This window comes from Neodiprion fabricii, chromosome 7 (genome assembly GCF_021155785.1).
Source record: "Neodiprion fabricii isolate iyNeoFabr1 chromosome 7, iyNeoFabr1.1, whole genome shotgun sequence".
NCBI lineage: Eukaryota > Metazoa > Arthropoda > Insecta > Hymenoptera > Diprionidae > Neodiprion > Neodiprion fabricii.
In genome coordinates, this window is record NC_060245.1 from 9004981 (window position 1) to 9031532 (window position 26552).

Genomic DNA, 26552 nt, shown 5'->3' on the forward strand with positions numbered 1-26552 from the left:
TATCATGCCTATTGTATCGTATATCGAGTTCCTTGAAGTATAACCGAGCGTAGAATCAGCCTCTTAATACTACCGCACCTTTTCTATCGTGATTGGCAATCCTATATTATTTTTGCTCAATATACTTTTCTCTGTATCTTTCCGTAGTATCGTATTTCCTTGTTAATTTAAGTTCTGCGTATTATTCTTGATTCTTTTTGTACTGAAGTGTATTTAGTGTATCTCTTTATTTTGCGAACTCTCCGAATTTCTCACTCTCTCGTAATCTTGTATTCTCTCGAAAGTTATGATTTAAGATTTCTTTGTATAATTCTGCGAATCCTTAAATATTGTAAATGATTGATTCTATCGTTTTGAACAACTCACCCGTAAATTATCTCTCGTACTTTACCGTTAACTTTAGTCTATCGTCTACGCTACCAAATCTTGTAAATTATTAATGAATGTTAATCTTTCAAATTGGTTAGAATCTATGGTAACTTCGTCTTATTCTTCGGTTATTATCTCCGAGCTATCACTATTTTGATTTCTATCGATTGCAATAAAGTTCTTACTCTCGTTTTTAATTAATAGAATAATAAATCGCGTAGCGTCCTTTGAAACTTGGGTGAGATCGCGTCGCCCAGTGACGTGTAGTCTTAAGTAAATTCCTGCATTATATTACTTCTGCCGACCTACGCTCATTTTTCACTGTTAACTATCGTCTCCCGTTTCAAAGCTATCATTCAATTCCATTCTATCAAAATTTCTGTGAAAAACTATTGCCTGTTTTATTAACTACTGCTATCGATGCCATTTAATTTGCCTGTCCGAATTTTCAAAAAATCGATTTTTTTTTTGTTAATATTTCGAAAGTATAGTATCTCAAGAATATACTGTGAAAATTTCTTAATGATAGTCACAGTATTTTAAGTTTTACAGCGCATTGAAGGTCGGCGCAAGAGTAAGTAGAAGGGACACGCGGGCGGTCCGCTCAGTAAATAGTTCTATTGTTCGTAGAAACGTACCTAAGTTGTTTATTAGAATTGCAGCGAAAATATTTTAGTTTTGATAGTTAAATCGGTTACTATAACTCGGTATACAGACAGAATAACATCGAGTAAAGTTAATATTGTTAAAAAAATATATTTAAAAAAAATGGATCGTCAACAAGGTAGCGGTACTAGTAAAAAACCAAGCTTCAAAGCAAAAAAAAAAGATCATTCAAAGGTAATAGACATACAAATGAGAATGCAACAGAATACACTAGTACCTCTGCAAATAAACTAAAAAGTAGTGATGAATTAGAATTAAATGTCGAACCTAGTATGAGTTATTGTATTATTCAATTCAGATTAATGTAGGTACACGTTTAGATCTAATTTTTTCGAAGAAATACTTATTTGAAATTTAAAACGCGTTCATCTCGAAACTACTTTTTTCTGTCTCATGTTAATGAATTAAAAAAAACTACTCGACCGATTCTCAAATTAAAATATGTTATTAAGTACACTGGCAGCTATCGCAGGGACTATAACGCAAATTTTCGATCAAGTATTTATAATGTTTTTTTAAGCAAAACCTTAAAATCAGGCTGTTTTCCGACTTCTAAGTTTGACAAAACGCCATGTTGTCATTTTTTATTTTTTTTTCTTAATTTTAGTTCCTGCGATAGATATACTCATAATAATTGAGGGTCATTTTTAATTTTTTGATTTCGGATAAGTGGAGAACCAAATCCATTAACAGCAGCAACGTCAACTTTTTTCGAAGGGACGACTTCAGCACCGGTTTTAAAATAATAAAAAATTTTTTTTTTTTTTTTTAATTTCCAATTTCGTTAAATTTATAAGTAATGAAACATACCTACAAAATTTAGGTAACATTGTTCATTTCTTTCATTAAAAAAAAAAATGTTGAAAAGCAGTCAAATTTTCACCCGCTAGACCGCAAGGTCCCCTTAAACCTGCAACCTACTCAACAATACATGACTGATTGACCTGTTCATTTTCCCTGACTTAAGTTTTTTCTTTATTGCTTTATTTTCTTTAATTCTTTAATTATCGTTAGCTTCCTTGAATACCGCCACTCTACTAGTTCGTGTGAGTACCTGAGCCTAGCCAGCCGTACAACGGATTTCCTAGTTATTTTCCGTGTTGTTTCGTATTGTTTTTCTTGATTCGTATTATTGCCTGAAATTTGACGCTAACGCGTCTGGCGCCCAACGTAATTGACTTTGTTATAGTCGAGTGTTCGGAATAAGTGGAGAATCGCGCCAAAGTGTCAACGGTAAGTCCTCATCTGAGGGTAAGAGAATTTAGCGTTACAATATATATATACTGTAACGGGTGCGGTTCATCTTGGGGCCAGAGCCTATGAGATAAATCCGCTATTGTGTGTTTTTTGTCACTTTTCAATGAAAATATATATTTATAAGGAACCCCCTCTGATGTGTAAAAAGCAAGATCAGCTTATCAGACCCAAAAACCCTGAACAGTCAAACTATGCGGACTTAGGTATCTTCACAGCCGCCTTGATGCGTGAACATGCACCTCCGCCGGTTGCTCCCTTCAGTAAGACAAGGGCTTGTTGGCCATTGCTTCAAGCTGCAGACAAGTGAAAGAGGCGTATGTCACCTAGTCGGAGATACGGGTTTTCCAGTACTCCCTTCTAATTACGAACTCGGAGTAAACAGAGTCGTCTGCCTATTTTCAGTTGTTGGTTACTGACCCTAAACATCGCCAATCCTCCAGACCAGGGATTACCTTGGCTGTCTGTTGGCTTACTCCCCCCCGACACCTCTTTGTCAAGGCGAAACTTTGTGTTAGAGAAATATGTTTGACAACGAGACAGACGAGTGCATGTTTAGACTGTGAATATGCTTTAACAGCGATAACTCAAATAAAACTGGTTAATAAAGTTAACAATAAAGAACAAAATTATAAAATAAACATAAAGAAATAATAATAATAATTAGAAATCATCGGTTCTGCTCCTAAAATGGTCCCTACAGTTCAAACGTTTTCCAAATAATTGGCTCTATTCTATCTTTGCTAATTCTCTTTGGAGGTCCCGGGCTACCGTGGGCTCTGAATTTATAATATCCTCCCAATTACGAACTAAGCTCTTTGCTTGAAGTTCCTGTCTAATACTTTAAAGCTAAGATCGAGAATGTTCTCTAGACGAGTAACATTTCGTTCAAATATGACGCAGCTCGGCGCTTTGCCGGTCAACTGGTAACCGCTCTTCGTGGTCCTCCAATTTATATTCTCCCGGGGCTGTTGTCAGATTATCCTGTCGACGTCCTCCCCCTATTTGTGCGTCCTATTATGGGTCATCATCCTGGTATGCGTTGGTCAACGTCCGCCGTCTTTGTTTATTATTTTGGATTTATGTAGGTCACTGTCAGTGTCGATGGTGGTCTCGATCAGCTGCCCGTTATAGTTGTTGTCGTGATTTGTGTATGTCACGGGCATTGTTGACATTATGCATTCTTGAACAGTTGTCCATTATGATATACATACATACATACATACATACATACATATATATATATATATATATATATATATATATATATATATATATATATATATTGTAACGTGGCATTTCGGACAGACATGCCCGTTACAAGGTACTTCCTGAACCTTGGGCGGAATCCAGGAATAAGGGTTTCGGAGATCGAGTCGCGAGATAATAATAGAGAGCGCCAGAACTGGAGTCACGCATGCGGGCTTCGACAGGGACGATATATTGAATTACGAATAAGATATTGCAGGTTTTTGTTTTTATTTTTTTTTTTGAGTACACCGGCCACAAGCCAGCGACCAATTCCGACGCCGAAGATATTTTGAGGCAAGGCGAAACCGCGGAGATCTCGCGGGAAGGATACCGAGGCCGCGGAGGGGGAGACAACGCAGATCCCTGCAGCGCGAGAATCCAAGGCGGAAGCGATTCCCGCTGGCGTCCGGCGCGCCGCAGCCTCCAGGCTTACCCCGCCTACACCCGACCGAGGCAACCGCAAGAGACCAGCTAGCGGCGAGGGAGCACCACCCCGCCCAACCCCAGGACCCCGTAGAGCTGCGCGGAAGACGACATCGCGATCTAGCGTTAAGTTCTGCGCCGCGTCGCGACGACAGGTGCGCGTCAAGTTGCGCAATCTCCGAAATCGATGACGGATCGATTGTTGCGCATTCTTAGGGGGATGACGTCACTAAGGATTAGCGTAACGAGATCGGCGTTGCGGCCGATCGGCCATCTGAGATCACTCTAGTTCTGGCGACTGACCAAGGCGGTAGTCTATTTGCGAAGTGGAGTTTGATTCGCGTTTCTAGTTTTTTTTTAATCGAGCGAGGGCTTGTCCGAGAAAGGATAGCCGTTTGTAATTTGCGTGCCGAAAAATCTTCGAACTTCTTTTGCCGATTATTTCGTTTGGTGACCGCAGCCTGAGTTGCGCGTACTAACTTAGAGCCACGGTTAAATAACCGAGAAGGTCGAGTAGAGTCCCGGGTTTGAGTCGTGGCGAACCTACAGTAATTTGAGTGTAACCAAATTCCGTTACACGGGGTTACGTCGAGTCCAGTTAAATAAAGTGTCACCTTTCGTGTAGGTCGCGAATCGTCAAAGCGGGAGCGTTCAAACTCGCGAACCACGCTAAGACTTCGCGGGAAAAGTTGAACTCGGATGCGTTGTTATGAGTAATAACGAAGTAGGAGTGAGAAAATGAGTTGAGGTAGTAATTAAGATTGCGACTAATGCGGCCCGTGTGCCTTGACATATTTTTTTTTGTTTGCCCTTAATTACAATAGCCAAGGTGGTGATTAGCGCGATACCGTAGAGGACGGTCCCGGGCAGCGCGTCGGGTCAAATTTTGTTTTTGGTTTTTGTGAGTTAGCGTTTATTATTAAGGCAGCGACTAGCGCACGTAGGCAGTAGAGGTCTTCTAGATCTATTAATTTTTTGTCTTTCTTTTTTTTTTTTTGTTAAACCTAAGTATTTAATTTTGAATCGCGCATAGCGACTAACGGATTATTATTTCTCTGGCTTTGTATTTGGAATCGCGAAGAGCGACTTTTAAAGTATTATTTCTTTTGTTTTGTATTATCGCTGGCTGGAAATATGTTATTTTAATTTAATTATGGCTTTGTGAAATAACGTGTTGGCGTACGTGTGTCGTATCTCTCTCCACCCAAAAATTACCCCTCCCCTCTCCGCGGTACTGAGCTATCTAGTATAGGGTCGCGGTATATCGCATTACCGATTTCGAGGCGTGTTGATCACGCCAGGCGCCCAACAAATTTCGCGATATTGTTTTAGGTCCAAGATACCTCGCGGACGCCGAATCATTGTGCACGCGGTAAGTTCTCGGTCATTTTCTCCGAGTGACCGAGGAGCAGGAAAAATCCACGTCACAATATATACATATATTGCTTACGTATGTACTGTGACGTGGATTTTTCCCGTACCTCGATCACTCGGAGAAAATGAACGAGAACTCATCGCGTGCACAATAATTCCGCGTCCGCGATGTAAGCTGGATCTGAAACAATGTTGCGAAATTCTGTTGGGCGCCTGGCGTGATTAACACGCCTCGAAATCGTTAATTCACTAGACCTCGGCAATTAATTCGGTAGCTCAGTACCGCGGAGAGGGAAGGGGGAATTTTTGGGGAGAGAGATCGAGACCTTTGACACTAACACGTTATTCAAACAAATTAAAATAAAATAAAATAATATATTTCACGACAGCAATAATATCAACAAAAGAAAGAATAATTTAAAATTCGCTCTGCGCGATTCAAAATCAAATACCTAGATTTAACAAAAAAAAAAACCAAATCTAAAAGATCTCCAAGCCTACGTGCGCTAGTGGCTGCCTTAATAATAAACAATAACTCAAAAACCAAAAACAGAATCTGACCCGACGCGCTAACCGCGATCGTCCTCAACTACATACAGCGCTAATCGGCACTCAACAATAAACACGAGACAAAACCTAAAACCAAAATCGTACTCGATGTGCTATCCGCGATCGTCCTCTACGAAATAAAGCGTTAATCGCCAAAACTACAATACTAACTCACAAGGGCTATGACTAAAACCAACCCTTATTCGACACACTAATCGAAACTCTAGCTTTTATTCGTAAATACGCCGGTCTCCACGGTAATCGTATGACTTTTATCGCAACGTATCCGAACACAATCCGTACTCACAATTCCCTCAAAGTTCACAAATCGCCCCGCTAACTCGAGCTTTCACGCACGACGATACGCGACCTACACGAGAGATGACACTTTTACCTAAGCTGACTCGCTTGGACCCCGTGCAGCGGAATTAGGCTGCACTCAATTTGAAACAAGAGCGACTCGACTCAAACCCGTGACTCGACTTTATACCATACACAAACCAAAGGTTACTGTCGGCGTTATTGCGAGAACTCAGGCTACGGCCATCAAATAAGGAGATCGGCAAACAAATTTCGAGTGCTACTCTAACTCAATGAGGAACTGGCCAACCGTTGATCGGTGCGCCGATACAAATTGCACTCGAAATACGTTCGCAAAGAATTAACAGCGCTTACTGCTTCGCAGCCACACCAAAAACGCGCCAACACCATTCTCGGCCATCCCGCACTCTAATTACGTTTTCCTTTTTATTTTAAATTTCCAACTGCGACCGTCGCAAACTGTTGCCAGAACTCTAGTGTCGAGCTCTGCTAATCTGAACCGCAATTCGAACATGCCTCGAATATAGGCGCTATCCGTCGTTGAAAACTCTTCCGCTCTAATTAGTGTTCTCTTTACGAAATTGTTATGGCCTAACTTATCGCTATCGTTGTCTCCCGCTGTTGCGGGGCGCTGATTGGCTGTCCAGTCTCCGGTATCCCGTAGTTCGACAGTGGCGTGGTGACGACTTTACGAGGTTGAGTGACATCAGCGTAGTGAGGGGAGGCTACGGCTCGCCGGCCACCAACGGGAATCTCATCTGCCTTGGTTTCCCTCGCGGCAGAGCTCTACGTTGGCGCTCTCTCCGTAGCCTTGTGTGAGGCCTTCCTCTCGTCGCTATCCGACGCGACTGTGATCGTGTAACGCTGTCGAATTTTCCGCCGATCCCATGCATGATGTCGCATTTACTCGGTACAAAAGAAAAAAAAATAAACAGCAATCCTGGAAAGTCGTATTCGCCAGACCGAAAAATGTCCCCTCTCAGAGTATCGGATGCGTGACCGTTGCTCTGGCGCTCTTTCACCAAATGATTAGCGGTCTGATCGCGGGATCCCTAATTTTGAGTTTCATCTAGGGTTTGGGAAGCCGTTTGGAACGCGCATCAAAAATGCCACGTTACAACACATAATGCAGACAACAATTAAAAATACCGAGAAAATATCTTGAAAGTTCGCACTCGGTCACCGCCGACTCGACACCACTCAAGTTTTTCCGTCTCTTTCTCGTAGGCTGACCATCCCATCTTTAATTTTAAACTGTCAAAAGCCGTAAAATGATTGCATCAACAAGGACAACGATTACATATTGACAAGGAATGCCTCATAAATAAAATGAAAACATAATCGCGGTCGTTTTTGTTTTGACAGTGAATGCCCCATAAGTGGAATGAAAACATAATCGTCGTCGTCGTCGGTGCAATCCTTCTACGGCATTTGACTGTTTAAAATTATAGATGAGATGGTCACCCTGCGAGAAACAGACGAAAAACTTGAGTAGTGTCGAGTCGGCGGTAACCGAGTGCGAACTTTCAAGATATTCTCTCGGTATGATAATTCAGATGTTTTTGAAGATTTAGTACGTTTATTCAGGTGATTTTTCCAGGTCACATAGATTACTTTGTGAAGAAAACCACTTTACTGATATTGACCACAGTAGTTTTTAGTTAGGTTTTGAGAAATGATCTTGACCTTGTAGTATACGTGTTGTTGTAGGATCTTGGAAATGTAGGTCATTATCTAACAACAAGTTTTTGCTGTCAACGTTCCGACTCTGATCGGAGTCATCCTCAGGACATTTTAATGCATCTATTGAAAACATGTAATTGCAATACATTGTTGGTACCAAGTCGGAACAACATTAATGATATGTAATAAGAAATTAGAATAATAATAAAAATTTAATATAAACTATGTATATAGAAACAAAGGATAACTAACCATATAAAGTAGTCAAATGTTAAAAACGGTGAGAAGTAAGTCGATAAAATAACACAGTTGTCCTTCAACTTGCTTTCGGCAATGTTTTTATAACAGAGTGTTATTGTGTTTGAAAATTTGACTGTTTATTTCAATCGTCAGTAAGGTATTTGAACGACCTTCTCATTTGCGGGATGTGCACGACTTCCCACTTATCTCACACTTTTGTATATATATTTTTTTACTTTCTTCTTCTCATCCAGGCTCATTCTCCACAAGTCGAGGGTTTATATTCTACCCACCCACCCTCTCCAACTCCTTTCAGTAACGATCTTCAGACAGAGTAGTTGCCTTTTTGACTAGATCGTCTTTTTAACCATCAATAAACTATGGAGACAGGAGATAAAGAAAGTGAAAAAAGTGACAATAAACACCATAACTGTGTTATTTTATCGAATTACTTCTCACTGTTTTTAACATTTGACTACTTTACACAAGAAGGTTGGTGTTCCTTTGTTTCTATATACATAGTTTATGTTTAATTTTTAATATTATTTTAATTTCTCATTATACATATATCATTAATGTTGTTCCGACTCGGTACCAACACTGTATTGCAATTATATGTTTTCAATAGATGCATTAAATATGTCCTGTGGATGACTCCAATCAGAGTCGAAACGTTGACGGCAAAAACTTGTTGTTAAATAATGACCTACATTTCCAAGATTCTACAACACGGTTTTAGTTAGGTGCTTAAAAGCAATTAAACTTTTTGTGAAAGTTTGCGAATCATGCTCAAAACTCTTCTACTACTTTTTTAAGTATGCATATTAAATGTATATACATAACTTACTTTTTTCTATTCTCATTTATGTATTCGTACACATAATTCACCTTTTCCTCAGTTACTCTCAGCAGCAACCCTGTTAATTTTTCTTGCCACAGAACGCAGTGGTCAATAATTGCTTGTTTCAGTGTATCTGAATTGACATCGATGAAGTGTACGGTTGTAACAGTATCCTGCATTTGTACGTTATTCGCCACTTCGGTATACCTGCCAATGTCGGCATCAAATGATGCTACAGTGGGTTTTAATTTTTCATATCTGAAAATTGCAGTAGTATGAATTTGGTTAGTCTCTTTTGCAACATAGAATTACAAGTTACTCATTGTGTGCATCAAAATTTTCACATGACACGGATATTCGATTACCTTTATTGGGACGATAAAATACTGAGAAAATAAACTCTACCTACTAGTTTCCTTTCTTTCTGACGATAAGTAATGAAAACGATTCAAACCGTAGAAAATCTCACGGTTTGCTATCAAAATGTTGGAGTTATTAAAATGAGATCCAAGAATTGTCTAAAGATACTTTTGCGGGATTAGAAGGTTGCATATGGTTTGAAAGCAATAGTTACGCGAATATATGGTTATATTGAGAATGGACCTTTATTGCCTACTTGACGGCGTGGTTATTATATTTATTTAAAACGAATCCTTCATTGTCAGTCAAACGTTAAAATTGTCAAAAGTTGCCTGAATTGCCCACTAGATTCAAGCGCTACAATCAGAAAGAGAAATGACGCGAGCCGGGGTAGTGCGCTGGTAATGAGGATTGTCGGTCAAGCTCCAGAAATGGTAGACGCGAGAAGCCTCGAGACAATTAAATTGATATCAGTTTCCAAGCAAACGCCAATTGGTAGTTGAGTACGAGTAGGCTCAGATACATATTAGTGGTCAGTAAGGTGTTCGTGTGACCGCGTAGCGACCCTGGCGTCTGGTTATAAGCAAATTGCATGTATCGAATCGAGCATTATTCCAGATTGAAAGCGTTGCAAAAAATAGGTGTAGATGCATGTGACCACACAGTATGCAGAGTACTAGTAACCTCAGAATTGCCAATCTAAAGAGAGCCAGCTTAAACCGTCATCTGATAGATATTGCCACAACGGGTATTAAGAAATAACGTTGCTATTGTTGCAGTCAGTCAAAGGAATCGGTACAGAGGGTGGGATGGAAGGTAGAAACGTTGCTGTACCGCTCCATCTGGTATTGTGACGTTAAGTTGTTCTACTTTAGGAATCTTCAATTACCGTCAGGCAGTTATCACGTATCATGTTGAATTATTATAAACATTTTCACAAGTAGCTGTATAGAATCCTCATAAAAATAGAGGGTCTTCTTTAGGTCCGACACAATTGTCCCATCACAGCTTGAACTACTTTACATATAAACCATGAAATATAGATTACCTTTGCATGAACAAATCTTTATTAATTTCCCACATATCTCGGAAAGGTTCCCAAGTTTTGAGATACAATTCCATTTGCGAAAAATTGTGATCAACCTCTGAAAACATGTAAATTATATTCTTTAATATAGCGACCATATTCTGATTATTGTAACTATCGTCAATTCGAAAAAGAATAGTAATTACCGTTAATTAACAGTTGTTGAAGTTTTTGACATTCCTCTTCTTCCATGTAGAGTTTCCAGAATGGCGCAACTCCATGTGAGACCTTAAACTTATGCGTAATTCTTGGTATAACCTTCAATGCGTTCAACAAATTTGGCAGAACATGTCCTATCAGTGATGCAACTTCGGAGAATTCTGGTACGAAGTCTATCTGTGTGCATTTTGAACAACAAAACAATCATTTGAGACGTATCAATATTTTACAATCAAATTTCTATGGCGGATGATTTCACGCGAAGTCTCTGAAGGGGGTATAGCAAATAGTGGGACATCACCAGAAGCGATTGAGATGCAAGGAGCTATAACTGTTAATAATACCAGCTGCATTACTACAGATCCATCGCGACTTCTAGATTGCTTACAATAGAATTCCATATTTCATGTACTACTTCTCTAAACCAGCACTTTATTCCTTTGTTGCTATAGATTTATTTCGAACAGTAGGACTACATTATGCATTATACCGATGAATCGATGGTGATTGGCGTAATGCAAGGATGAAGTTGTTGTGAATTTATTCGAGTACGAGACATCCTCTGTATTGCTTAAAACTTGATTGAATGGTGTAAAACTGTCATATACATGTTCAAATAGCGCGACGTACCTGCTCAATGTGTACCATAAAATGAAAAACCTAAGTAGCTCACTGTATCATCTTACGAGATAAGTAGGTATTGCGAGATACGTACCTTATTGTTTATTAGGTCAGCTTTCAGTAGTATCAGCGGAGATGGTGCGGTGGTTCCATCGCCGTGCAATGCTTCGTATAGAACTTTCAACGAGTTTTTTATGCATAATCTGAAGGCTTCTTCCAGTAGAAGATCAAATTTGTACAAATAGCTTGTCCATTGGTTTTTACTCTAAATATAACCAAAGAACATTTCATATTATAGAAGTATTCGCCGGTTTTCGGTTCAAGTTATGGATATTCAAAACAGTAAAAAATCTCGTCAAAGTCAATTTCATTTCATGGTTACGAACGACGGTCGATTATCACTATGCCCGGTCACCATACGCAATAGTGTGATAAGTTTCACCCTTATTTGTTTTTACGTGAAGACGCCTCTGCAGTTACAGTGTGACGTTGCACCACCACATGCACGTCACAATAAATCCTAAACTCGCGGAGCGGAGCTGGACACGCCCGTGAACGACCGTGAAGGACCGAAGCCGCGCAACGCGCACACGCGCGGGGAGTCTACCACGAACCGCGCACCCGTGAGCACCACCGATCGGACCAAGACGAGCTAGACTACCACCACATCAAAAACCACAGGAGCTACCAAAGCTGTAACCTGCAGGTCAGAACGGCCCTTATTACCAACCCCCTTCCTTGCCCGAAAACCTCTCCCATCTGTCCTCACCTTCCCCACCCCTACTCACACACTCCCTCAACCACGCACACACTCCCACTCCTTACAGGCAATTAGACTAAGACAATTTTAAGTAACCACCATACAGATGGGGCGAGTCTGGCTGCAACGAGGGACCCGATCGACCTTTTTGTTGACTAGATATAAGTGGACGTTCCAAAATTACAGGCAATACTTGGCACCTTCGAACTTGTAGGCTCCACTCGCCCCCCCCCCCCCCCCCCCACCTCTTGCCCTTTATCTTCCTCACTTTCAGTACTGATTGCCGGTCGTTACAACAGTGTGATATAATAATTAGTAAAGAAAATATCAAGATTGATAATTCACTGAATATGATGATGATGATTCTCATCACTTGATACAAAACTCTGTAACGTTAGTAGTTAGAAATTTGGGTATGTACGACATAAGTGCGGATTTTATTGTTTTATAATTTGCACACCTACATGCGTTTCAATATGGTTCCGGCTGGTAAGTCAAGAAATCTTTTTTAATATGAAATTTTTTCTGTTTATCAAGTTCGAAGTTTCTGCGATGGGTGTACAAAGTTCTGCAGACAAGTCTAAAGAGGTCGCAAGATTTTGACATCAGAAAATCGGAACATATCCCGTTCAAACATGTTATCTCTGTTACGGAATTGAATAGTATCAGAGTATGCAAATTTTTGTTAAAGTGATTCGAGTAGATTATGAATGAAGAAACTTTAACATGTTACACATTCGTGGTCATATTTTTTTTACAACAAATGGCTACATCAAGAGTTCTCAGAAATCTTCAAAAAGTAATCGAGGATAAGATCAAAAAGTTCAAATCAGTGGATTTCGATATGATGGATATTGTGATGATAAGTTTGAACGAAACTGTGCTGAATTCTCACGATGATCTTTATTTATTTTATGTTGATATTTTGGGATATGAATAAATTGATATTGACAGTACTTTATTAATAGTATGAACTTTGATTACTAATATGAGAAGAACAATTCTCTCGTGTGCCTGTTACATCTGGTTCACAGGGCGACAACGTTACGACTCTGTTTTTCTCGCTCGTTGCCGACGACCGCGCACCACACCTAAGCACAGACGTGACCTTTCACGCGAAACAAATATGTATATTTAGGCTCGTTAGATCATTCGCTGTTACAAACGTATATGATATAAATGTGTATCTGTACTCATATTTCTTAACATTATATACATAGGCTTTTTGAGGTCGATGAGCATGAACCTGACATAAAAATTCGGCGTGAAAGATGTTAGTCAAATGCGGAGTCTGACTTTGTAGGAGTCACTCTATAAGAATCGAAGAGCAACTGTTATTCTAGTCAGAACGTCAGTAGTATAACCAGGAGAGTTCTGCTAAGGAACACCTTCTTTACCGACCAAGCCAACCAATCCGCCTATACGTGCATCCCAGACGCAAACCCTCGAAAGTAACCCCCCACTCTCGTAAAATGAAACGTGCTCTGCCAACCGTTCGTCGGTAAGAAAATCTCCCAAATGACCATGATTGTCGGTAAAAAATCCTCTAAATGACCATGATCGTCGGTAAAAAATGCCTGAAATTGCCGTGGTGTTACCCCTTGTGGGATAAATTGTGCTCTTTGTCGGTAATGAAAATCATGCTCATCGAGCGGGATCGATAACTGCATTACCGAGCGCACTCCGTGAATCCTCAGGCGTTCGAGCGGACCCCGTGGATCCTCGAACGTTCAACCGAGAAACCTGGCATGTGCCAGGTTTTGAGAGCTTCCAGAAGGTTCGAGAAAATTCGCACGACCTTGAATAAATCTAGACTGACGAACAATTCGTCCGACGTGTTTCGACTCGACGGTGAGCGGCATGCGGTCAAAGGATTTCGGTGCGACGTTGAATTTTAGACAAACAATTCTCGGAATCGTCCGACGAAAACAATATTCGAAATCGTCCGACGTGATTCGACTCGACGGTGAGCGGCATGCGGTCAAAGGATTTCGGTGCGACGTTGAATTCTGAAAGACCCGCTCTGGCCTTAAACGAATTTTAGACAAACAATTATCGGAATCGTCCGACGAAAACAATACTCAGAATCGTCCGACTAGTTTCGACTTGACGGCCAGCGGCCTGCTGACAACGAATTGCGGTGCGACGTCGAATTCTGGAAGGTCCTGAAATTTGTATGCGGTTGCTTCGACCCTGAACGAATGTAGGCTGACAAACAATGCGTTCGACAAGTTTCGACTTGACGGCGAGCGGTCCGGGACCGTGGAAAAGAGCTTCATCGACCCTGAAAGATTCTTGGAAACTTAGACTGACAAACAACGCGTTCGACGAGTTTCGACTTGACGGTGAGCGGTCTGCGGACAACGGATTTCGGTGTGACGTTGAATTCTGGAAGGTTCTGAAATAAACTCTTGACTAGCAGGACAGAGGTTCTGAATGAACGGTTGATGTTGACGATGCGGAATATTTTATTGAACAAAACAACTTAAGATTACAGTTTTACATGAAATTCGTAATGATAATACTTAAGTGTTCTTAGTCAACGGTATCGTACCCATGATTTAGGCAATGAGAATGAATAACTGTTCGAGTAGATACCGATTGTCTTTTGTGTTTGAGTAAAAAATTTCGCAGTAACAATACGTGTTGAGCTGCACAGTTTGGACGTAATACAGCGTGATGCGTACAGTTTGAATTCGTATACGAAATTTTATTCAATTTCTGCAACGACGGACAACCCAAATCCATCAAATCAACGACTCCAACTTTTTCATCCAGAATTTTCTGCCGCCAACTTTTCTTCTCCAAACCTTTTACGTAAACTGTTAAAGCATCACGCAGCGACATACATTCGATGGTGAAGTCGAGCTTCTCGAAAGGTAAATCACCACCTTCCCAGGATAGTCCATGATAATTCCGTGACAGCCACAAATTTTTGCTTTTGAATGGAGCAAGTAAATAATTCCAATCGTACGGAGGTTCGAAGAGAAAAATTGACGGGTTGGTATCTTCGTCGAGTGACACAACTGCCAACTCTTTTGGTGTAAAACCGGGACCCGGTTTTCTGAATCCTTGTACGTCGACTATGAACTCCATCGTAAAAAATACTGAATTGATTGTCATAACCTTCGAGGTTTTTATACCAATTTTCTCACCCCTTCACTCAGTGGGTTGTATTCAATTATACGATCATGTAAAATCAAGCAGTAGGCAGATAAACCACTAGGAAAGTCATTTGTAGCCTCGAATTCGATAAGAATATCTACCGGTCCAGATTTCAGAGCCTCGTTTTGTTTCGAACAGTCGATGAAAATCAGAGGTTCGTACTGTAGAAATTCGCTATTCGTCAACAGAGGCTTGAGTTCTTTGCCGTAACAGGTGGCTTGAAAGTTTGCCTACATCTCGTACAGTAATACAAAGCGATTGTGACTCATGTCCAAGTTCAGGTGACCGTACGGATAATACTCGGAATTCAAGAAGAGCTTGACGTTAGTAATGTTACAGTGATCAAGATGACTGGCATTTTTGCCAGCTTCGTTTTTTCGATTCGTTTGAAAACCGAGCATGACAAATCGCGGTTCGTCCAAATGGGTGGACGTTTTTACAGTCCAAACGTGTATCGTGGTTGCCGGTTGCAAAGGATATTCGTACAACTGCCAACTGCGGAAGCTCATGGAGACTGGTGTATCTTTTTAAATGAAATTCAACAGTGCGATTTTTCGTTGATCCGAGAGCTTCACATAGGGTACCAACCATTCCACCTGATCGATCACGATTCGAAGGTCTTCGTCTTGATTTCGAACGATGGCATTTAAATCACTTTTTGATCTTGTAAGAATCAGCTCGTGTTTCGCGTTAACGATGATCTTGCGATAGTCTTCAGCGAAGCCCAATATCATGCTCAAGGGAATAACTACGTCAAAGTTGCCACCGGCATCAATTAATTTTTTCGTGTCCTGAACATCAAGCCATCCAGCATTTTCCATAAGCCAACTTTGACCAGGGTTGAGCGAAGCAAAAACCTTTCAGCAGGCTGGTCAGAGCAACGTTTTTACATTTATCAATCTCTACAGCGTTTAGTTCGTACCGTACATCTTCGAACAAATGGCAGATGGCGTTATTGACTAAAGTTGTGATCGCTGCTGCAGTGCCGTCTGATTTGAGAAATTTTTCAGAGATATGCAGCGAACTCTTGCTCGGTGATACGCATAAATCCTGATGCTGAACGGTGATTCGAATCTCATCGCTGTTGTTGAAAGTTGACGATGCGTACGGTTTGTGTGCGTGTATTTCTTGGTGGGCCGTTGATTCGTCAAAGACGACAGGTGTTTAAATGCTCGAGATTTCCTTCTCCATGGTACGTATCATAAAACAAAACAGCGGAATCGCAGTTTTATTTGTCGGAAATTCCTTTTCCAAAAGGTGTCAGCTTTAGACCCAAAGCTATCAGGAACTCCACGTTTCGACGTGTCAGCGGTTCGGAAATCGATCGATGACTGACTTGATCGGGACATTCTGACTGACTAATACAACTCTTTTTGGACAATCTGTAATATACAATACCCATTTTTTATAGCGATTTGATGTGCAGTCTTACAGTTATAACTTCTCGGCGAAAATTAACCAGATCTCCGTCTTGATCGACTAACCGAAGCTGCATTTGATCTATGGTCTTGACGGTGATCGGAAGGTAAATGACGTGCGACGGCACTTCCACGATCTTATATGCCGGTGGAACAATAGGGAAAAATTCGTGAATAGTATGCACTTTATGTCCATTCACGTAGGCACCCGTTGTAATGCTGCATTCGACTCGCAACGCTTTGAACTTAATAATAGTTACAGGCATATTCGAATGGTGAGTTTGGTTAGCTGCTAATACGCGCGGTGTAAATCCGAGAAGCTGACCAATAGAATCGTCAGGTTCCAAATTTACGATATGGTTACATTTCATTTCGCTGCATAACGTATTATTGTTAGGCTTTATGCTGATTTCAATGTTGGTATTTTTTAACGCGTCTTGAACATACTTTTCAATATCCTTAATTTCGTAGCTGCCAGTGGATATCGTGAGTACCTTATCGGCTACGTATATTTTATTGTGACCGACATCCACGTTGGGAATGAAATTGCAGGTTAACAGTTTAACGAGACCGAGAACATAATTTTTATTCAGAGTAAGTTCGATCGGAGGAAAATATTGCGCATAGAGAATCGAAGACGTTCCCGATATCGTTAATGTAAATGAATCATCCATGACTGCAAGTGCTCGACTGACGTCATGAATTACGTGTCATGTTCATATAGTTCATCGCTTAGAAATTTCAGACACAAGTGTCCGCAATCGAATGTACCGTAATCCTGATACCTTTCGTCGTTGTATTTAACGCTACCAACACCGAGATATTTCACGAGGTCTAACGGCGGTTGAAGATGACCGAAACTGTCGAAGTAAACTATATCGCTGCCGCGTTTCTTATATGGAACCCAGTGTATCCCAGGGCCATCTTCATCGTCGAGATTGACTACAGCTGTTTCGTTTTTACGCGGCCCGGTTTTGGGCATTTCGTTGCGCATAAAGACACCTCGGAAGTACGGCATTTTCATGATTTTTGCATACTTCAGCAAATCTCAGTTGGTCAACGCTCGGCGTGGTAGCTTGACAGTTAGTTTTTTGAAAGATGTTCGCGCAACTTTATTATTATTATGTTAGTTTGTAAATTTATAACAGCAAATATTTTATTTTCGTTATATTCGTAAGTTGTACCTATTTACCGCGTATAAGGTTAATAAAGGGTCAGAACAGTAGATTTACTTGCTTATTCCACATGACAAGTAGTTCAACGTTATAGTAATTCAAATTACGTACTCATTGTCCGCGCCAGAAATTCGTGGGCCGATACTCGAATCGGCAGTTATATACGTTCGCTTGGCCGGCGAGGGCGCAGCGCAAGTTAGTCAGTCTCGAGCGCTCGAATAGGTAGGCCGTGTTAGGTTTTCCTTCAACCGCGTGCTTCGATTATTTCGTTTCGCGTAGTTTTAAGATTTATATGATTCAGTTGGTCGGGGGAGACGCGGTTCACCCTCCGATTGGATTGGAGGTGCCCGTCTCCCGGGCGAGCGTCATCGCGGCGACATACATTGTCGCCCGAGCACTTCAGCGTTGGTTTCCCGAGACGTCGGGACCGCTGTTTGCACGGCATTGGGCCACCCTGACGCTCCCTGTTCCCCGCTTCCACGTAAGCGTTGGAAGTTGCGGTTCATGTTTTACTCATGCGAGTACACGGCAATGGGCCACCTTACACGCTTCCCCTTACCCGCTTCCACGTTAGCGTTGGAAGTTGCGGATCACGGTTTCTCATTGAGATTCAGATGAGTTGGCTTAAGATTATTGAATGATCATTCAATCTAGTTGACAAAGAACGCACCAGCGACTGTATTATCCTGTATTATGATAATCTGATTTGCAGTTAATAAACATTTGTCTTGCTTCGGCTGTTCCCTCTGCACCGTGAGGGTTTTTATGCCAAAGCAAGCGTCTTATCTCTCCCGCGAAATCGTGTTATGTATTTATTCACCCTTTCACTCACTCATCCCATCCCGATTGAAGTTAGAGAAGAACTCTGGTCAATCGATCTAAACATGGTGCCCCGGGTGAGGAGTGAGTGATTGGGTTTGTCTTGTTTGTCAAGTTCGTGTTAATTTGTCATCTGGTACTGGCTGGTGCGTCTTGTGTTTATTTTCTACGTGTGTCAGCCGAGACGAGGCTTAGGGATTAGGATTAGCGTGGCATAAAGGTCTTCGCGTGACACTAAATAACAGGCGATGTATTGTAATACGTGGGCGTAGCGTGGTCGTATGTGCCTATTACCTTTGCTTTCCTCGCTCAGTTGCATCTGGTTCTTCGACTGTGATACACGTTCGTTTGGACCTTTCGAGTTTATAATGATTTTCAATCAAACTTCATCGCGACATGGCTCCAGTAGTCTTACAGAAGCTTACTGCATTGCAGCGGGCTTGTGAAGGGGAAATAGAAGGCTTGCGGCAGAGGTCAATAAGCAAACCGCGAGATACGCTCACGACACAGCTGAATGAAATTTGGACAGGGGTTCGTAAGGCTCACGCTGAGATCATCGTTCGAGAAAACGCGGACGCCGATCCGTACGTCTCCGATGATTGGTTCGGGCAAATCCACGGTGTCCATGAGAACGCCCTTGACGAGTTTTTGGCGCTTCTGACTTTCGCGGAAAAAGCGGAAATAGAGGCCGTCACTAGATCCGCGGAGGCAACCACCTCTGGAACTACCGGAACAGGTGTCGCGAAACTCCCTCGCATTCCTCTCCCAACCTTTTTGGGAAAGTATGAGGATTGGGCAAGTTTCTGCGATCTTTTCACTACGTTGATGCATGACGTAGCTTCTCTATCTGACGCAACCAAGCTGCAGTATTTGAAGCTTTGCTTGACCGGTAGTACCGCGGACCTAATAAAGGACGTCACTACGATCAGTGCGAATTACATCAGCACGTGGCAGGCGTTAAAGGCTCGATATCACAACCCTCGATTGATAATAAATAAACATATAGCTTCGTTCATGCGGATTCCGCATTTGAAAAACGAGTCTGCTTCCAAGCACCGTTCCTTCGTAGATGAAGCTCAGCGAATAGTTCGTGCGTTAGCAAATTTAAAATTACCAGTGGAGCTTCGGGACGTCTGGCTTGTCTTCGTGCTCTCTGAACGCTCAGATTCGGAGTCGCGAAGGTTGTGGGAACCGGAGCGAATCCAGGGTGACCTCTCGGAGGGTACAAGCTCTCTTGGTTCACTTCCGAAATTCACGGATTTGATAAAGTTTTTGGAACGGAGAACTCAGGCCTTGAATATGATCGCACTCTAGTGTCGAACGGAGAAGAGGTCGGCTTCAACACCTTTTGCGGGACCCCAACCTCGTAAGGTTTTCCACGCTAGTTCTCCTTGATCACCGAAGCCAACTCCGTACAAATGCCCGCTCTGCTCTGGTGCTCACCCCATCTTAAAGTGCTTCAAGTTTCAGGCGAAGGCTCCTTCTGAGCGGTTCGCTAGTATTAGACACTTGCGGTTTTGTTTCAATTGTCTGAAACCACTTCAGGAGAGAGATTGTCCATCAAGCGGAAGATGCGTGGTTGGTCAAGGACAACATCACACGATCTTGCATCGCGGCGTTCGAAGAAAATCTCAAGGGTCGAGCCGAAGTTCGGCAGGTTCTCGAGGCCCAAAAGGAGGTGGATCTTCGGCACCTCCCCCTGTCGTAAGCTTGCATGCGGCGTGTCATTCGGTCGTTGGGCGAAGAGTTCTCCTCGCCACGGCGCGAGTGCAGGTAATGGGTCCGAAGGGAAGCAGCACCTACGTGCGAGCACTCCTCGATCAGGGTTCGGAGTCGTCATTTGCTTCGGAACCCATAGTGCAGTTGTTGGGGTTATCAAGGAGACGCGCTTCCGTAACACTGTCGGGACTTGGTTCCACTGAGACAAGAACTGTGACCGCGAGGACGCAGTTGGTGCTACGGTCCCGCGACAATCCTAAATTCGAGTTTGAAACAGACGCGCTCGTGCTCCCAAAGCTCACCTCACGTCTCCCATCCGATAGATTTGGTGATCTAGATTTGCAACAATTTGAGGGTCTCACGCTAACGGATCCGGACTTTTCGGTTTCCCAAAACGTAGACTTGATTTTGGGCGCTGATGTTTATGGCCAGTTGCTCCGTCCCGGCCTGAAACGGTTCCCTACCTCACAACTTGTCGCTCAAGGTACGGCTTTCGGCTGGGTGATTTCCGGTATGGTGCTGTCCGACAAGCGGCTGGAGGACAGGACTCTCTCTTCCTTGCCAACACAGGCACTTCACTGCACGGTTGAACTAGATTTGGAGCAGACCCTGCAACGCTTTTGGTCTCTCGAAGAGATTGCTCCAAATTCAAGTAAGCTAAGGCCCGAGGACGAGATAGCTGAGCATTTATTCAAAGAGACTTACAGTTGCGACTCACGAAGTCGATACGAAGTCCGGCTTTCTGTGAAACCAGACCGCCCTAGGGTAGCTAACGAGACTAGGTCAATGGCGCTAAAATCTCTTTCTAGTATGCAACGTCAATTTTCGCGAGACGCTCGATTGGCTGAGGCGTACGGTAGCTTCATGAGGGACTACGAACGACTGGGACGTATGACTCGACTTCTGGCCTTAGAAATACGGTGCGAGGATGCGTGGTACCTTCCACATCACGCAGTGATTCAGGCTTCGGGTGACAAATGGAAACTTCGTGTTGTGTTTGATGCCCCTCGGAAAACTCGCGAAGGGCACTGTCTGAATGACTTTTTGTGGGCAGGACCCCCCCTCCAGAGCGATCTGTCCTTGATCCTCTTGAATTGGCGAAAATACCGTTTTGCGTTCACCGCAGACATAGTGAACATATTCCGGCAAGTCCTGGTCAAGTGCGAAGACCAGGATTTGCAGAGAATTGTGTGGGCCCCGACCGCTGACGCCAGTCCTGTTGATTACCGCTTGCATACTGTCACGTACGGGACAACTTGTGCTCCATATCTGGCCATTCGCATGCTTTCACAGTTGGTTATTGATAAAGGGGAAGTTAACCTTCCCCTCGGAGCTGAATGTCTGAAAGCAGAGACGTATGTTGACGACACCTTCGCAGGGGCGGAAGACCTTTCTACCGCGGTTCAGAAAAGACTCGAACTTATAGAATTGTTAAGATTGGGTGGTCTCGAGCTCGACAAATGGTCCGCAAATCATCCCGATCTTCTGCCACCTCAGGCACGACAGAACTCACCGAAAGAAATCGACGGCGACGCGTTGGTCAAAACCTTCGGGACCCATTGGATCCCATCGCAGGATGATTTTAAGTTCCGTGCAGCGGACGTGGAAGAGATGTCCACTGCTGCAACGAAACGTTTCATCCTTTCGAATGTCGCGCGTTTGTTTGACCCGCTCGGGTGGCTAGCTCCAATCACTGTGACGGCGAAGGTCTTAATGCACGATTTGTGGATTCAGAAGTGCTATTGGGACTCGCCTCTCCCCGCAGAATTCCGCGAGCGATGGCATACTCATTACACGTCTTTGACACAGTTGCCACCTCTATCCATCCATCGTTGGTTGGGGGTCGCATCTTCCCGTTCCTACCAGATTCATGGCTTTTCCGATGCGTCTCCTCGCTCATATGCAGCCGTGGCATATTTACGAATTAACGAGGAAAATGGTCGGTTCAGTGTTTTGCTTCTCGCCGCGAAGAACAAGGTGGCTCCCGTCAAAACGATCAGTATCCCGAACTTGGAATTGTGTGGTGCTGCACTTCTCGGTTAACTTCTTTGCCATGTTAGGAAGCTCAAATTTCTCAGCTCACTTCCGGTCTACGCATGGTCTGATAGTCAAATAGTTCTTCAGTGGTTTCGAAAGCACCCATGCCACTGGAAAACCTTCGTCGCCAACCGAGTATCGCTTATTCAGAGCGAACTCCCATCCGCCACATGGGCTCACGTCCCAACGAAAGAAAATCCAGCAGATTTGGCTACTCGGGGCTCAGACCCGGCAGAATTAGCGCAGAATAACATTCGGTGGCGCGGTCCCCACTGGCTCTCTGATACACCGGAACAATGGCCACAACCAACAGCGAATCTGCAAACCCTCCACGTAAAGACCCGGCCGGACGAACCGCCGATTCTCACACAATTCTCGAGCTTGACTCGCCTTATTCGAGTAGTAGCCTTCTGCAGACGCCCCTTGCTTGATCTACGCAGATGACGGGACGGTTCTGAACCGCTTCCCTGCTTTCTCTCATCCGTCGAGCTGGCAGAGTCGCGATTGGTGGTCATTCGCTTATCGCAAGCAGCTAGCTTTGCCCCAGAAATAGAGCTGTCGAAATCGGGAAAGGGCTTGCCGAATAGCAGCAGAATTGAGAAATTAGATCCATTTCTGGGCAAGGTTGATGTCGAGCGGGTGGGAGGTCGCGTTTCCCAGGCTAGTCTCACTTTCAACCATAAACACCCCCCAATTTTAGCACAGCGCTCTGTACTCAGCGCGTTATTCGTGCAGTTTGCTCATCACCTCTGCTTGCATGGGGGACCCACTCTGACGACTAGTATCTTGATACAGCAGGTTTGGATTTTGGGCATGAAAAGATTAGTCAAATCGGCGATCCGGCGGTGTGTGACCTGTCAACGGGTTAAGCCACAATTTGCTCACCAACTAATGGGCGACCTGCCAGCTGACCGAGTACAGTCCGAACGACGACCCTTTTCGATAGCCGGTTTTGATTACTCGGATCCGGTCCAGGTCCGTACCACGCAAGGGCGCGGGTACAAGTCTTACAAGGGATACGTAGCGGTTTTCGTCTGTTTTTCTACGTGAGCCATTCACCTTGAACTTGTGAGTGATCTGACTACCGCGTCGTTCATTGTGCATATCGTCGATTTGTGGCTAGACGTGATGTCTGTCAACGGCTTTACAGTGACAACGCCACTAATTTTCATGGAGCAGATAGTGAGATCAAGGCTATGTTCCAACGAGCCTCCGAATTCTATCAAAGGGCGGCGGCTCTCCTGGCGAACGATGGCACTGATTGGAGTTTTATACCCCCGAATGCTCCCCATTACGGAGGGTTATGGGAAACAGGAGTAAAGTCGGTGAAGCACCATTTGAAACGGGTCATGGGCGAGCATACTCTCACCTTCGAAGAGTTGTCGACGGTTCTTGTCGAAATTGAAACCTGTCTCAACTCACGGCCACTGAGTGCGCTAAGCTCCGATCTTGAGGATCTCCATGGATTGACACCTTTCCACTTCCTAGGGGGAAGCACGTCGGCCTTACTCCCAGAGGAAGATCTCTCGGACGAACCTCAGAATCGTTTGAACCGATTTCAGTTGCTATAGCGCATTCGAAACCAGTTCTGGAGACGTTGGTCCTCCGAGTATCTACTCCACTTGCAAGAACGAGGAAAGTGGAGAGAGCCCCGCAAAAACTTTTGTATTCGGAGACTTGTCTTAGTCCAGGATGACAATTATCCGCCGTCGAAGTGCCCGCTGGGGAGGATAATCGAACTCCACCCGGGTCCGGATGGGCTTGTGAGGGTGGTCACGATTACAACCGCAACTAACACTATACATGGGCACATCTCTCGTCTATACCCGCTGCACCTCGAAGATGGCGGCAAGGGGCGTAGGGCAATATCGGAGGCGTAAGGATTCGTCCGTTGGGCGAAGGCGGGCGGGATGTTCGCGCAACTTTATTATAATTATGTTAGTTTGTAAATTTATAACAGCAAATATTTTAGTTTCGTTATATTCGTAGGTTGTATCTATTTACCGCGTATGAGGTAAATAAAAGGTGACAAGAGTAGATTTACTTCCTTATTTCACATGACAAGTAGTTCAACGTTATAGTAATTCAAATTACGTTCTTATTGTCCGCGCCAGAAATTCGTGGGCCGATACTCGAATCGGCAGTTACGTACATTCGCTTGGCCGGTGAGGGCGCAGCGCAAGTTAGTTAGTCTCGAGCTCTTGAATAGGTAGGACGTGTTAGGTTTTCCTTTACCCGCGCGCGTCGATTATTTCGTTTCGCGCAGTTTTAAGATTTATCCGTTTCAGTTGGTCGGGGGAGACGCGGTTCACCCTCCGGTTGGATCGGAGGTGCCCGTCTCCCGGGCGAGCGTCATTGCGGCGACATACATTGTCGCCCGAGCACTTCAGCGTTGGTTTCCCGAGACGTCGGGACGGCTGTTTGCATGGCATTGGGCCACCCTGACGCTCCCCCTTCCCCGCTTCCACGTTAGCGTTGGAAGTTGCGGATCACGGTTTCTCATTGAGATTTAGTTGGCTTAAGATTATTGAATGATCATTCGATCTAGTTAACTAAGAACGCACCAGCGACTGTATTATCCTGTATTATGATAATCTGATTTGCAGTTAATAAACATTTGTCTTGCTTCAGCTTTTCCCTCTGCACCGCGAGGGGTTTTATGCCGAAGCAAGCGTCTTGTCTCTCCCGCAAAATCGTGTTATTTATTTATTCACCCTCTTACTCACTCATCCCATCCCGATTGAAGTTAGAGAAGAACTGTGGTCAATCGATCTAAACAAAAAGATGAAGACCGAAACCCTTCTCATAAGGTTTGAGATGGGGACCTTTACCTAAGGCGATCGCTTCCATCGTTTTGCTATGCCGTTTGCTTTTCTCCAATTCTCGTTTAGCCGCGCTCGCATCGTTTACAGCCTTTGCTATACCTGCAGCACCTCCCGCTAACGGACCCGTAACGCTGAGACCGGCAAAAATAGGTATGAGATAAGGTAGAAGTCCGCCAACTTTTAAGGGTACCGGTGGAACGCGCGGTGATCGGACATTATGTTTACCACCTTCTTTTTTCACAGCTTTTCGAGCACCTTTGAGTGCAGACTTGATGCTCGTTTTCGCGTCGTAGCTCCGAATCATAGACTGTTTTGCCGCTCGTATGATTTTGTTCAAGGAAACGTTCCTTGGTTTTCGACATCCCATGCCTAACTTTGTTTTCACCTCCATCGTCTCAGCTACAGCCCAAGCGGCTGCCTTCTCACCCAAATTTGCGTCCTTTGCGATAACCCGTTTCCAGGCTTTTTCGGCTAATATTTTATCCGCAATGCTTCTAGCTTTAAGGTTCTCACGATTTTTCGAGTACGCTATATCGTGTTCCTTACACGCTGCATCGAGAGGATTGATACCGGAATCGCCTCTCGCGAGTCTTTTCGTTAACTTCGTACCAGGACCACAGTATTGGTAACCGGGAACATGCAACTCGATCGGGAGTTTGTTGATAATGCTATTCACCAAACCTTTCCCACTTGATCTCTTTTTTGAGGATCGCTTACGATCACGTGTGTGCACAATCATATCCGCTCTGCGACTGAGAAGGAGTTGTTATAAACGATGCATTTATAGAAAATCCAGCCAGTCACGTTCGAGTTGAGGTTCGAGACACAATCGACCAAGCTGCTCGTGATGAATTTCGACAAATTTACGCAGCAGAGTACAAAACGGGAAGAACGTCATAGCGAATTGTTGCCGAGTAGTGTACGTGTGGTATTCTGCGGAACATCGAACTGTGGCAAAACCAACGCATTATTTGCGCTTATAACGCATGCGAACGGTTAAGGGTTCGAAAACCTGTACGTTTACTCAAAATCTCTCAATCAACTGAGTTACAAGTTTCTGAGTCAAGTGCTCGAAAATGTTGACGGTGTCGAGTATTACCTCTTTAACGAGCATGAGCACGTCATTGCACCGAACGAGACGCAACCTAATTCGATCACGATATTCGATGACGTGGCGTGCGAGAAGCAGGATAACATTAGCGCGTACTTTCGTATGGGTAGATATCACGATGTGGACTGTTTCTATCTTTGTCAGACGTACGCTCGAATCCCTAAGCATCTCGTGCGCGACAACACCAACTTGCTGGTCTTATTCAAACAAGACGAGATGAATCTGAGACATGTGTACAACGATCATGTAAACACCGATATGTCGTACGTAGAGTTTAAAGACTTGTGTGCGGCATGCTGGAACGGTGACAAATATGGGTTCGTAG

The 26552-nt window shown here is 43.6% G+C and overlaps 2 protein-coding genes across 2 annotated transcripts; both read left to right on the top strand.

Annotated features, from left to right (window-relative positions):
- The first annotated feature begins 20311 nt into the window (after positions 1-20311).
- On the top strand, positions 20312-22297 carry LOC124186653. The gene has a single exon (XM_046578522.1). The coding sequence runs from the start codon at positions 20312-20314 to the stop codon at positions 22295-22297; it is 1986 nt and encodes a 661-aa protein (XP_046434478.1).
- A 290-nt stretch (positions 22298-22587) lies between these two features.
- On the top strand, positions 22588-23862 carry LOC124186654. Its single transcript, XM_046578523.1, has 3 exons — positions 22588-22690; positions 22992-23337; positions 23442-23862. The coding sequence occupies exons 1-3, from the start codon at positions 22588-22590 to the stop codon at positions 23860-23862; spliced, it is 870 nt and encodes a 289-aa protein (XP_046434479.1).
- The last annotated feature ends 2690 nt before the right edge of the window (positions 23863-26552 follow it).

Bases quoted from the DNA above. Each gene is read 5' to 3' on its own strand.
- LOC124186653 (XM_046578522.1), top strand. From the start codon at position 20,312: ATGGGTCCGAAGGGAAGCAGCACCTACGTGCGAGCACTCCTCGATCAG.
- LOC124186654 (XM_046578523.1), top strand. From the start codon at position 22,588: ATGGCCACAACCAACAGCGAATCTGCAAACCCTCCACGTAAAGACCCG. The intron at 22,691-22,991 runs GTAGTAGCCTTC...CCCCAATTTTAG, and splicing joins GCTTGACTCGCCTTATTCGA to CACAGCGCTCTGTACTCAGC. The intron at 23,338-23,441 runs GTGAGCCATTCA...ACGGCTTTACAG, and splicing joins GTTTTCGTCTGTTTTTCTAC to TGACAACGCCACTAATTTTC.